We start from the raw sequence: 13,130 nt of genomic DNA on the forward strand, positions 1-13,130 counted from the left end.
GTGGACAATGAGAAAGCGTGGGATCAAGGAGTGGCTGGATAGGGTGGTTATGGCCATGTATGTGGGTGCCCGCACTCAGGTAAGAGTGAGTGGAGATTTGAGTGATGAGTTTTCCTTGAATGTTGGTGTGCACCTGGGGTCAGGTTTGAGCCCCTTGTTGTTTATCATTGTACTCAAGCCCTCTCACATGGCTTCAGAAATGGACTCCCATGGGAGATGTTGTATGCTGATGTTTTAGTGTTGATTGCAGAGAGTGAAAGGCAGGCTAGGGGAAAGATGTAGGAGTAAAGAGACAGTATGGGGCACAAGGGCTTAAGAGTAAATGCAGATAAAACAAAAGTAATGGTATCGTGGGCTGGGGGTGGTATTATCAAAGAAGAGAGAGAGAGTGGCCATGTGTGATTTGCCACGAGGGCATGGGAAGTAATTCCATCTTGTGCAGTGTATGTGATAAGTGGGTGCATAAGAGATGTAGTGGTATTAGAGGCAGACTGTGAGATATTGGTGATTTCATGTGTGCAGTGTGTCAGGGAGAGCAGGTGGAGATTGTCAGGCTTGAAAGGATTGAATTTGCCAGTGAAACTCTTGAGTGTGTGGAAGAGTTTTGTTATTTGAGCCACTACATCCACCTTTTCAAATCCACAGAAGTCATTTTTCAAACTGTGGAATGAGATTTTTCCAGACTCCATTCATGTTGGATGAATTAACCTCACGCCAGGCATCATCAGTATGTTTATTAGCTTTATAGATGTACTTCTAAAACCGCTTGAGAGTTACTCCACTCTCCCCTTGTGATGCACTCACAGCCTGCTTAAAAGTCATGTGTAGGTAATGGGCTTTGAAACTTGCAGGTACCTTCTGATCCATAGGTTGCAAGATAGAGGTGGTATTTGGTGGCAAGTACACCACCTTGACATTTGGATGAAAATCATCCAGGTGGGGTAGATAACCAGGGGCATGATCCAGCACCAGCTGGATTTTGAAGGGCAGGTTGTTTTCAGCACAGTATTTTTCAACCTGAGAGATTAAATGGTGGTAGAACCATTCCTTAAAAAGTTCCTTTGTAATCCAGGCCTTCATATTAGCCTTCTAGAAGATGGAAAATGAAGTTTTGACTATTCATTTGAGAGTTCTCAGGTTTTCTGTGAGATACACCAACTCTGGTGTCCATTTACAGTCACCAGCAGCATATCCTCCAAGCAAAAGAGTTAGCCTATCCTTCGATGCCTTGTATCCTGACATCATCTTTTTTTCCTTTGCAATGTATGTTCAGCTAGGCATTTTTTTTCCGGAACAAACCAGCCTCATCCACGTTGCATATTTTTTCTGGCTTATACCCTTCCTTCACAGTTATGTCCCACAGAAACTTTGGAAACTCTTTGGCACCCTTCTTATCTGCACTGGCAGCTTCACCACTCACTCTAACATTTCTGAGATTAGCATGGGCCCTAAACTGAGCAGACCATTCATGACTTACATTAAATGTTTCTTCCTTTGCACTCTCACCATATTTAGCCTTAAGTTAATCAAATAGGCTTCTTGTTTTTTCTTGTATCTACGTCAGACTAAGAGGCATATGTTTTCCAGTCTGATCCTCTATCCACACACTTAAAAGTCTCTCCGTCTCTTCCATGACTGCACCTTTTCTCATACTGATAATGGTTGAATGCATTGGTACAGCTTGCTTTACATGTTCAAGAGTATGTTCCTTGTCCTTTAAAATTGTTCCTACAGTTGAGGGATTCAGTTTCAACACACGTGTCACATCACTCAGCCTCTCTCCTCTCTCCACTCTCCATATTATGTCCACATTGGTTTCGGTTGTAAATGCACGCCATTTGCTGCTGCTACCTTTACCAGTTTCACTACTTTTCCATTTCTGGGACATTTTGTGGGAAATAATCAAGTCTGAAGGATGACGATCGCAGCTGATGTTACTTTGGTAACAACAATGCCCCGGGCTTCCAAGCAGTGGGAAGGCAGGAGCACACATTCACCATCTGTTGGGGACCATGGACTTGTACTTGGCGCATGGTTTTAATAAGTAAATTACGTTTTTTTTAATTTTTTTACACCTGAAAATGATTTCGTATGTTTCTGCGGATTGTTCGTAAGTTGATCCTTCGTAAGTAGAGGTCTGACTGTTCTGTCAAAGAAGAAGGAGAGTGGCCATGTGCAATTTGCTGCGAGGGCTTGGGAAATAACTCCATCTTGTGCAGTGTCTGTGATAAGTGGGTGCATAAGAGATGTAATGGTATTAGAGGTAGACTGTAGGATAATGCTGATTTCATGTGTGCAGTGTGTTGGGGGGATCAGGTGGAGATTGTCAGGCTTGAAAGGATTGAACTTGCTGGTGAGCCTCTTGAGTGTGTGGAAGAGTTTTGTTATTTGGAAGACATGTTATGTTCTGGAGGTAGGGCTGGAGCTAGCTCTGTGGCTAGAGTGAGTAGTGGTTGGAAGAAGTTCAGGGAGCTGTTGCCTCTCGTGGCACCGAGAGGACTCTCCCTCTGTGCTAAGGGGCCTTTGTATGCAGCATGTGTTAGGAGTGTTATGCCCTATGATAGTGAGACTTGGGCAGTTAAGGAAGAGGATATTCGCAGGCTCATACAGAAATGACAATGATTTGGTGCATGTACAGTGCGTCCATGAGTGTGAGGCCTTGGGGGGCAAGGTTTGTGATGGGAGAGTTGAGGGGTAGGGTGGGACAGGAGTTTTTTGGTGTTGTGATGAGGAGAGATGGTTTGGGTGTGTGGAGTGGATGGGGGATGATAATTGGGTGCAGAAAGTGAGAAATGTTAATGTTAGGGGCAGGGTTGTGAGAGGTAGGTCGAAAAAGACCTGGGACGAGGTCGTTGAGTGTGATCTCAGGGATAAGGGATTGATTAGGGAAGCTGCCAGAGATTGAGCAGCATGGAGAGGCGCCATTAGGTGACTAAGGTCAACGCATGCAAGCATGCAACATAAGGCGTGTAAATTCAAGCTCTGACTCTTGGGCATAAAACTTTTTACTTCTGTAAAAGTAGAAAAATCGGCTCCATGACAGGTTTTCAGGGAAGTTCAGTCAATTGAATTGTGTATCCTAGGGGTTAAGTGCCAGAAATGAGTATCCTAGGCTCAGGAGCCAAAGAACATTAGATGAAAACTTAGAATAGAATAGTGAAGACTGACTGTACAGTTTGTACCTTTTTTTCAGGATGTCCATACTGTTGAATTGGAGATGTGTGACATAAAAGACAGCAGTAGTTTACTGTGTCTGCCTCAGTCTTTGCAAGGTCTTAGTCTGGCATACACCGATACATCTGATGTGCATTTCCTGACAAAGTTCTCACATTTGCGCCAGCTCAGTCTCACAGGGAGACATCTCAGAGGTCAGTTTGAGGATATTGTAAAACCATATTAGTACCATTTTTTTAGTTATGGATCATTGATGTTTTCATTAACCCCAAAAAGACGGGCATCGGAATGTTTTGACACTCTCAGGATGGGCATAATTGGCAGGTGTGACATCATGGGGGGTTTGTGAGTGGTGGTGGGGGGGGTTGGGGGAGGGAGGGTTAGGGGGTGGTGTGGAGGGGGGATGGGTGGTTGGGGGAAGTGGGGGGTGGGTGTTGGGGTGGGGGAGTGATGGGTGGGAGTGGGAAAGTGGGGGTCGGGAAAGAAGTAAGGGGTTGGTAGGGGTGGAGGGGTTAGAGGGTTGGCTTGGTGGGGTGGTTTGGGAGGTGTTGGGGTTTGGGGGTTGGGGGGGTGGGGGGTAGGGGATGGTAGGGGGTAGTGGGTTGGGGTGATGGGGCTAGGGGGTGGGCAATATGGGGTGAGGGATAAAGGGTGGGGGATGGGGGGTGTGGGGGTAGGGGGTTGGGGGAAGGCAGGGTGGGGATGGTGGAAGGGTATGGGTTAGAGGTGGTAGGGGGCAGCAGGGGATTGAGGGGTGGTGGGGGTTTTGGGGATGGGGTGGTGGAGGGATAGTGGGGTGGGAGTGGGAGCAGGTGGGGGGTGGTGTGTGGGTGTGGTGGAAGGGAGGGTGGGGTGGGTATGGGGGGGAGGGGGGCATGACCACATATTTGGACACCGTCTTTTAAGTGGTAATTATAGGTTTGCTGTATCCTGAACTTGGTAAATTACCAATTTACTATCAGCTTTTGATTATTTTGATTATGGTGAACTAAGTGAATTTTTCTCTTTTAAAGTTGGTTTGAAACAGAGATGTGTCATGTCTCCATGGTTGTTCAATCTGTATATGGATGGGGTAATAAAAGAGGTACAAGGTAGGGTAGTGGATGTTGGAGTGGCCCTGGTGAGAGAGGATAGTGTTTGGAAACTCCCTGTACTGTTGTTTGCAGATGATACTGTGTTGTTGAGTGAAGACGAAGGGGAGCTGCAAGGCTTGGTGGATGAGTTTGAGAGAGTGTGTAAGAAACGGAATCTAAAGGTGAATGTAGGGAAGAGTAAAGTGATGGTCTTTGAGAGAGGTGAAGTCAGTGAATGTACAGCGAGGTTGGATGGTTAGGAATTGGAAAATGTGAGTACGTTTAAGTACTTGGGTAGTGTGATGAGTAAGGATGAAGGTTTGGAGGGTGAAGTGCTTGAGAGGGTACAGCAGGGAAGAAAGGTTGCTGGTTCTTAGAAAGCAGTGATAAGAAACAGGGAAGTGAGCATGGAAGTGAAAAAGTTACTACATGACAGTATTGTGATACCAACTCTAACGTATGGAAGTGAAGCTTGGACGTTGTTGGAAGGACACAAGTCAAGAGTGAGAGCAGTGGAAATGAGTTTTTTAAGAGGAGCCTGTGGAGTCACATGGAGAGACAGGCTGACGAATGAGGATATAAAGGAGCGTTGTGGTGTGGATGCGGATGTGATAGGAAGCGTTATGAGGAACACACTGAGGTGGTTTGGCCATGTGGAGAGGATGGAGGGTGAAAGACTGATGAAGAGAGTGTATGTGAGTGAGGTGGAGGGGGGAAGAGGGAGGGGGAGGCCGAGGATGAGATGGAGGGATGGGGTGGAGAGGTATATGAGAGAGAGGGGTGTGAGTTGGGAGCAGGGCAGTGAAGTGGCGGGGGACAGGGCGACTTGGAGGCGATTTGTTTGTGGCCACCCCAAACGGGATTGAGGTGTCTGGTAATAGATAGATAGAGATAGATAGATCCCTTGCTCAGCATTGTAGTGTTGTTTCAGTTTAACTTAACCAATTTTTTTACCCTTTTTTTTTTAAAGCAATTCTAGTTATTCCTTTAACAATAATTAAGTGAGTCAAATAAATGTTCTTTTTTTCTGTAAAATGAAAATAAGTGACATGTATGTAAAATAGTGGTGTTGTTATGATATGTTGTTGTTTCTCAACTCGTCATCCCTGCCACAGCAGACCCATCAACCTCAGATAAGCAATTGCCCTTGTTTGTGCCATAGGTTCCCTGCACTGATGATATGTGTGCATCATAAAATAGTAAAGTAGTATATGTTGTGCAGTGCTCCATAATTTGGGTTTTGGTGTGTAGGACGACTCTGGAGGAGGGACAGGCACTTCTCATCTGTGATTCCAACCACCCCAGTTCTAATCTGGTACCTGAGGAGGACTGGGTGATGTCCACATCTAAGCCTAGCAAAATGACCTCAGTTAGTTGTATACAGGGTGTAATGTGACATAGGACAATAACTTACACCAATGATCTGTCATATAATTTTGAGTATATTTTGTTCTATAAACATATACTCTCTGTGCTCCCGGTTTGGTATCCAACATTCAGCTGTTTACGTGTAAAAGTTTTTTGGCTTCAGTGTGTGATCAGGTGGGAGCTTCGCAGGGTGATGGGAAACTAGTACTGTGCATAAAAATCCCATATCCTATCAGTACAAACGTGTTTTAAGAAGAAACTTTACGTAGTCCGTTGATTCTTTAACATCAAGTCATGCATTCCTGCAGTTCTTTTGCACAAATCAACTGTAATTAAGGATTAAATTCAAATTTTAAGGATTGCAAGGGAGTTGGGAGGGAGAAGAGGCTGGTGTGTTGTGCTAGTTATGTAATGTTTGGTTCGTAGGATGTTGCTACCAGCATTATCATAACACCTACAGCTCATTCAGTGAAGAAACATTATTGTAAAGCGTGATTAGCGTCACTTTAAGTCTGGAGTAATGCTATTATTTATTACAATTTTTCTACTGCAGGTAAACGTGGCATCATTCCTTTCATCTGATGGTGACATGAGAATAATGATGCAGGGTTGCTAATTTAATGATTTGCAACTAGATTTATTTTTTGCTTCTACCTGGCAGCACCATTTAACATCTAGCATCATGATATCTAGCTTCATTCTGGATATTTTTGCCATTTTTAGGTGATATTCTAGAGATTTAATTGTATATTCTAGCGTTATTTTGTAGTGTTAACTATCTAGCAACATCCTAGCAAGTTTTGAGAATTAAACTAGCAAAATTGGTGGTAAGGACTTGGCAACCCTGCATCCACGGTATCATTCGAGCAGTAAAGTTTGCATGCGAGGCACACACTTCTAATACCGTTCTCCATGTTCAGTTGCTCACTGGGTTCAGCTTTACTTGTTCATGGATTCGCAATGGTAATGCCAGTGCTGTAGCCGGGGAATACAGGAGATACCCAAACAAAATGTCCAGGTGTTCGAGTTTTCTGTAGTGTCTGTGAGTATCTTTGCTACACAGGTAGTGTCCCTGGAATTCATCTGAGGGCCGAACGCATAGACGCACAAGATAAAGAAAGACATACAGTAAACCCTCATTATACGATGGGGTTCCGTTCCTGAAAACCCCATCGTATAGCAATCCATTGTATAGTGAACCTGTTATAACATGTAGTCAATGGGGATACGTTACCAGACCTGCCTAAACTCGCACATTCACACACCTTAACACTCACATACATGAAATATCCTTATGTTTAAACATGTAAAGTAACACATTAATAATGAATAAAGAGGGGAAAAACATGAAAATAACAGTATACAGTAGTTCTTACTATTACTTAAGTAAATAGGATTGTTGATGTCCCCTCCGAGGCTAAGGGACAGTTAGGGCCTCACAGCCCTCACTCATCACTGGCAGAACTGGCTGACTGGGCAGGGCTGGCTGGCTGCACGGGGCTGGCTGATGAGTCTGGACTGCCGGATGAGACTGGGTTAGCTGGCTGGGTGGGGCTGGCTGATGGGGCTGGACCAATCGATAAGACTGGGCTAGCTGGCTGGGCAGGGCTAGCTAATGAGGCTGGACCGGTGGACAAGTGTGTGTGGTCTAATGCCGACAGTGTGAAGACGTTTTTGTTGCGTTTGCACATTCGCTGTTCACTGAGCCACGGATGATCCATCGTTGTTGCAAATCGTTCCCATTGTATACTGGGCATAGGGTACTAAAATTTTGGCATTGTATAAGCGAAATATCGTACAATGAGGCTTTGTATAATGAGGGTTTACTGTATAATGTATACCGTGTTAATGAGCCCTGACATAAGTACAAGAAGACTTTCATCAAGCCAACACCCCCCTGAATCATATCTTTAATACGTTTCTGTCTGGAATCGTGCTAAGTCTGTTCTTCGCTCTGCTAAAAATAATTTCATCCGTACTAAATGCTCTTAACTCTCTAACTCGAATTCCTCCCACTCCTTATGGCACCTTGCCAAAAACCTTTCTAACAACTTTACCTCATCATCCTTCCCTCCTCTTTTCTACTCTAATGGCTCTGTAGCTATTTCTTCTACTGATAAAGCAGATCTCTTTGCTCAGACTTTCTCCTCCAATTCCACCTTAGACGATTCCGGTGCTGTTCCTCCATCACTTCCCCCCTCTGACTTCCTCATGGCTGACACTAAAATTTCTTCACCTGATGTATTTTCTGCCATCACAGGCATCAGTACTAGTAAGGCATATGGGCCTGATGGAGTCTCTCCTGTTGTTCTCAAGAACTGTGCTTCTGTGCTTACACCCTGCCTAGGCAAACTCTTTCACCTTTGTCTATCAACTTGTACCTTTCCTTCTTGCTGGAAGTTTGCTCTCATTCAGCCAGTCCCAAAGAAGGGTTACCATTCCCAACCCTCTAACTATTGTCCAATTGCTTTAACATCCTGTATCTCAAAAGTTTTCGAGTCAATTCTTAATAAAAAATTTTAAAGCATCTTTCCTATCACAACCTTCTTTCTGATCGTCGGTATGGGTTCCGTCAGGAACGCTCCACAGGTGATCTTCTCACCTACCTTTCAGACTCCTGGTCATCCTCCTTTCGGGACTTTGGTGAAAGCTTTGCCATTGCACCTGACATCTCAAAGGCTTTCAGTTGAGTCTGACATAAATCTTTAATTTCCAAACTGCCCTCTTACGGTTTCTATCCTTCTATCTGTGCCTTCATCGCTAGCTTCCTTTCTGGTCGTTCTATAGCCGCTGTTGTAGACGGCCATCGTTCTTCTCCTAGATCTATCAACAGTGGTGTTCCTCAGGGCTCTGTCCTATCACCAACTCTCTTCCTTTTATTCATCAATGATCTTCTAAGCTGTACATCTAACCCTATCCACTCATACGCTGACGACTCCACTCTTCACCTTTCCATTCGGTTCCCGCAACGCCCATCTCAACAGTTACTTCAACAAGCAAGGGATGAGGCTGTGGCACACCTAATGTCTGATTTGGCTCGTATCTCTGACTGGGGTAAAAATAATATGGTTGTCTTTAATGCATCTAAGACTCAGTTCTTACACCTATCAACCCGACAAAATCTTCCACAGGTATACCCACTAATGTTTAATAATATTCAGCTTAATCCTGCATCATCCTTGAACATGCTTGGGGTTTCATTTACTCGGGACTTATCTTGGAAATATCATATTACATCTCTTGTAAAATCTGCTTCCAAGAGATTGGGTGTGCTAAGCCGACTCCGCTCTTTCTTTACCCCTGCACAATTGTTGACTCTATACAGGGGTTTTATCCGCCCCTGTGTGGAGTACAACTCTCATGTGTGGGGAGGCTCCCCACATACAGCTCTTCTCAATAGGGTGGAGGCAAAGGCTTTTCGTCTCATTAACTCTCCTCCTCTTACTGACTCCCTTCAACCTCTGTCTCTTCGCCGCACTGTTGCATCTTTATCTCTTTTCTATCGCTACTTTAATGGTCACTGCTCCTCTGAACTCTCTGCTTGCATTCCTCCACCTCTACGACGGGCGCGTAGCACCCGTCTGGCAGCAAACTCTCATCCTTTTTCTGTCCAACTCTCTAATGCAGGAGTTAACCGTTACTCCCAGTCTTTCATTTATGCAACAGGTCAGCTCTGGAACTGTCTCCCTCTGTCTGTATTTCCTGCTGCCTATGATCTCCAGTCTTTCAAACGCAGTGTGTCCAGGCATCTCAAAATGATCGGATCTTGAATTTGGCTCTATATTGTATTTTGTTTTTCTCTTGGAGGGAACTGTTACTGCGGGCTCATGGCCTTTGGTTCCTTCTTCCTCGCATAAAAAAAAAAAAAAAAAAAAAACCTTTTGCCCCATACCATCTCTCCACTTCCTAAACCTTTCCTCCGCCTCCCTTTCATTCTCTGCAATCAACACCAAATCATCAGCATACAACAACTCCCACGGGAGTCTGTTTCTAAAGTCACATGAAAGGGCTTCAAGTACCATGATAAACAACATGGGACTCAAGACTGACCCTTTGGTGCACACCAACATTCACGGAAAACTCATCACTCAAATCTCCATTCACACTCACCTGGGTGTGAGCACCCACATACATGGCCCTAACCACCCTAACCAGCCACTTCTCCAAGCCAAGCTTTCTCATTGCCCACTTCACCACCTCTCTGGGGACTCTGTCAAAGGCCTTTTCCAAATCAACAAAAACAAAATAAAGATCCCTTCTCCTACCAATATATTTTTCCTGAAGCTGTCGAACAATGAATATGGCATCAGTGGTCCCCCTACCTGGCATAAACCCAAACTGCATCTCATCAATATTCACTCTTTCTCTAATCATACCTTCTAAAACTCTCTGCATTACCTTCATTATCTGATCTAAAAGCTTTATACCTCTATAATTTCCTCTTTCCAGGGCATCACCCTTCCCTTTATACACATTTACAATTACACTCTTCAGCCAATCATCTGGGACAACACACTCATAAATAATCCTATTTATCAGGTCAGTGACTAAACTTACCCCTATATCGCCTGAGGCCTTCAACATTTCGGCAGTCAACCCAGACACACCTGCTGCCTTCCCCACCCTCATCCTGCCTATTGCCTCACTCACAGTAGCAGTATCAATCAAAGGCCAAGGGCCAGACACTGGATCTGCTGGCTCCAAACCTTCCCTATCCCAGTCAAACTCCTCATTCAACAACTGGATATAATGCTTCCTCCATGCATCTTTAATATCCTCACTGTTCACCACTACCCTTCCTTCATCATTCTTCACACACTGCTCACCTATGATATCCCGATTATCCCTCTTCACCTGACCTGCCACCCTAAATATATTTTTCCTTTCCCCATGATTTAGGTTATCAAGTAATTGTCTCTGTGACTCAGACTTTGCCCTGTATCCCTCTCTCCTAGCCCTATGCTTGGCAGCCAAATATTCCTCTTTGCTACCACCCTTCTTCCATTCCCGGAAAAGCCTTCTTTTCTCCTAAATTGCAGGTTCTAAACCCTCATCCCACCACCAAGTTACTTTATCTCTTGGTGGTCCTCTTGTCCAGCCGCATGTTACATCAGTAACTCTCAAGAAATTGTTCTTGAGGGCTCTGTACTGTTCATTAACGCCTCTGTCTGCAGCTCCCTATTCAGCCACCACTCTCCTCAACTCGCTATAGAAGGCATCCCTTACTACTTGGTTTTTCAGCTTCCACATTTTCCTCCTAGGTACATAAGTCCTCTTTTTCATCACTTGTTCTTTAAGCACCATATCACAAATCAATAGTTTGTGCTGCTGTACACACTCGTCACTTCCTATAACTTTAACATCCCTCACTAACTTCCTATCAGCCCTCCTAACCAGAAAATAATCTATCTGACTGCTATTTCCCCCAGACTCATATGTAATTAACCTACTGTCTCTTTTCCTAAAATATGTGTTGCACACAATCATGTCCGTTGCCTCCCCAAACTCGAGTATCCTTTCCCCTTCTGCATTCCTTAGACCATATGCACATCCCCCATGCACTCCTTCATAACCTTGTGCTGCTTCACCTACATGACCATTTAAGTCCCCTCCCAAAATCACTATCTCATCATCCCGCATACCACCCACGACACGTATTAAATCATCCCAAAATCTATCTTTCTCTGATTCATCCAATCCTGCCTGTGGAGCATATGCCGATATAATCACAGCTATCTTTCTTCCCAACAGAATTTTCACTACCAATATCCTATCGCTTACTTTCAAAACATTCATAACATATTCCACCCATTTCTCCGCAACCATCACACCAACACCTCCATATCCGTCTGTCCCCCCCTGCCAAAACAACTTATAGCAACAGTCCTTCCCAACAATCTTTCTGGCTTATCCACCCCTGTACCGGACTTCCTGCAAACACGCCACATCCACCCACCTCCTACTGAATGCCTCAACGACTTCCCCTGCTCTTCCTCTCCACATTCCACATTACATCTCTTGTAAAATCTGCTTCCAAGAGATTGGGTGTGCTAAGTGACTCCGTTCCTTCTTTACCGCTGCACAATTGTTGACTCTAGGCAGGGGTTTTATCCGCCCCTGCGTGGAGTACAACTCTCATGTGTGGGGATGCTCCCCACATACAGCTCTTCTCAGTAGGGTGGAGTCAAAGGCTTTTCGCCTCATTAACTCTCCTCCTCTTACTGACTTCCTTCAACCTCTGTCTCTTCGCCGTACTGTTGCATCTTTATCTCTTTTCTATCGCTACTTCAATGGTCACTGCTCCTCTGAACTGTCTGCATGCATTCCACCACCTCTATGACGGGCGCCTAGCACCCGTCTAGCAGCAAACTCTCATCCCTTTGCTGTCCAACTCTCTAATGCAAGAGTTAACCATTACTCCCAGTCCTTCATTTATGCAACAGATCAACTCTGGAACCGTCTCCCTCTGTCTGTATTTCCTGCTTCCTGTGATCTCCAGTCTTTCAAATGCAGTGTGTCCAGGCGTCTCGAAATTATCGGATCTTGAATTTGGCTCTCTCTTGTATTTTATTTTTCTCTTGGAAGGAACAGTTTTGCGGGCTCGTTGCCTTTGGCTCCTTCTTCCACACGTAAAAAAAAAAAATAAAATGTCAGATGAAAGGAATGATGCCATGTTTACTTGAAGCAGAAAAATTGTTGTAAATGATAGTATCGCTCCTGACTTAAAGTGACGCTAATCATGCTTTACAATAATGTTTCTTCATTGAATGAGCTGTAGGTGTTATGATAATGCTGGTAGCAACATCCTACGAACCAAACATTACATAACTAGCACAACACACCAGCCTCTCCTCCCCCTCTACTCCTTTGCAATCCTTAAAATTTGAATTTAATCCTTAATTACCATCGATTTGTGCAAAAGAATTGCAGGAATGCATGACTTGATGTTAAAGAATCAACAGACTATGTAAAGCTTCTTCTTAAAACTCATTTGTAGTGACAAGATATGGGATTTTTATGTACAGTACAGAGCTAATAATACTCATCTCCCATCGCCCTGCGAAGCTCCCACCCGATGACACAATGAAGCCAGAAAACTTCTACACGTAAACAGCCGAATGCTGGGTACTGAACTGAGGGCACAGAGAGTATATGTTTATGGAACAAAATATACTCAAAATTACTTGATATATCATCGGTGTACGTTATTGTCATACATCATGTTACAACCTGTATAAGGATATGTATGGCGGTAGATGTTGGGAGGGGGGCTCGTAGTATAGTACTGTACTCACCTATTTTTACAGCCTCCCCTTGATATGAGGTAAGGATACATCAGATGAAAACTCATTGCATAATTGTTTGTCATTTCCCAAGGTTGATGTAACATGGGTTCAGTGAGGATAGGGAGGGGGCTGAGGACCACCTAACCTAAAATCTCAAAAAAGCCTTACCCTTTTACAAAGTCTTGCCCTTAGTGCCCTTAGTAGCACCATGCTTTCCACTTGCCAGACA

At 44.3% G+C, this 13,130-nt stretch overlaps 1 protein-coding gene across 2 annotated transcripts in view; it reads left to right on the forward strand.

Annotated features, from left to right (window-relative positions):
* The window catches only part of LOC145396754 (leucine-rich repeat-containing protein 14-like), a 182,802-nt gene that overhangs the window by 39,487 nt on the left and 130,185 nt on the right, over positions 1 to 13,130 (forward strand). For both annotated transcript variants that reach the window (XM_080270038.1, XM_080270039.1), the window contains exon 4: positions 3,194 to 3,368. In XM_080270038.1, coding sequence (XP_080126164.1) covers positions 3,194 to 3,368 — 175 coding nt within the window. The remainder of the gene's footprint in view (positions 1 to 3,193; positions 3,369 to 13,130) is intronic.

The sequence above is a fragment of the Coenobita brevimanus genome, chromosome 39, assembly GCF_032717465.1.
Source record: "Coenobita brevimanus isolate Jiangsu-jjx chromosome 39, ASM3271746v2, whole genome shotgun sequence".
Taxonomy (NCBI): Eukaryota; Metazoa; Arthropoda; class Malacostraca; order Decapoda; family Coenobitidae; genus Coenobita; species Coenobita brevimanus.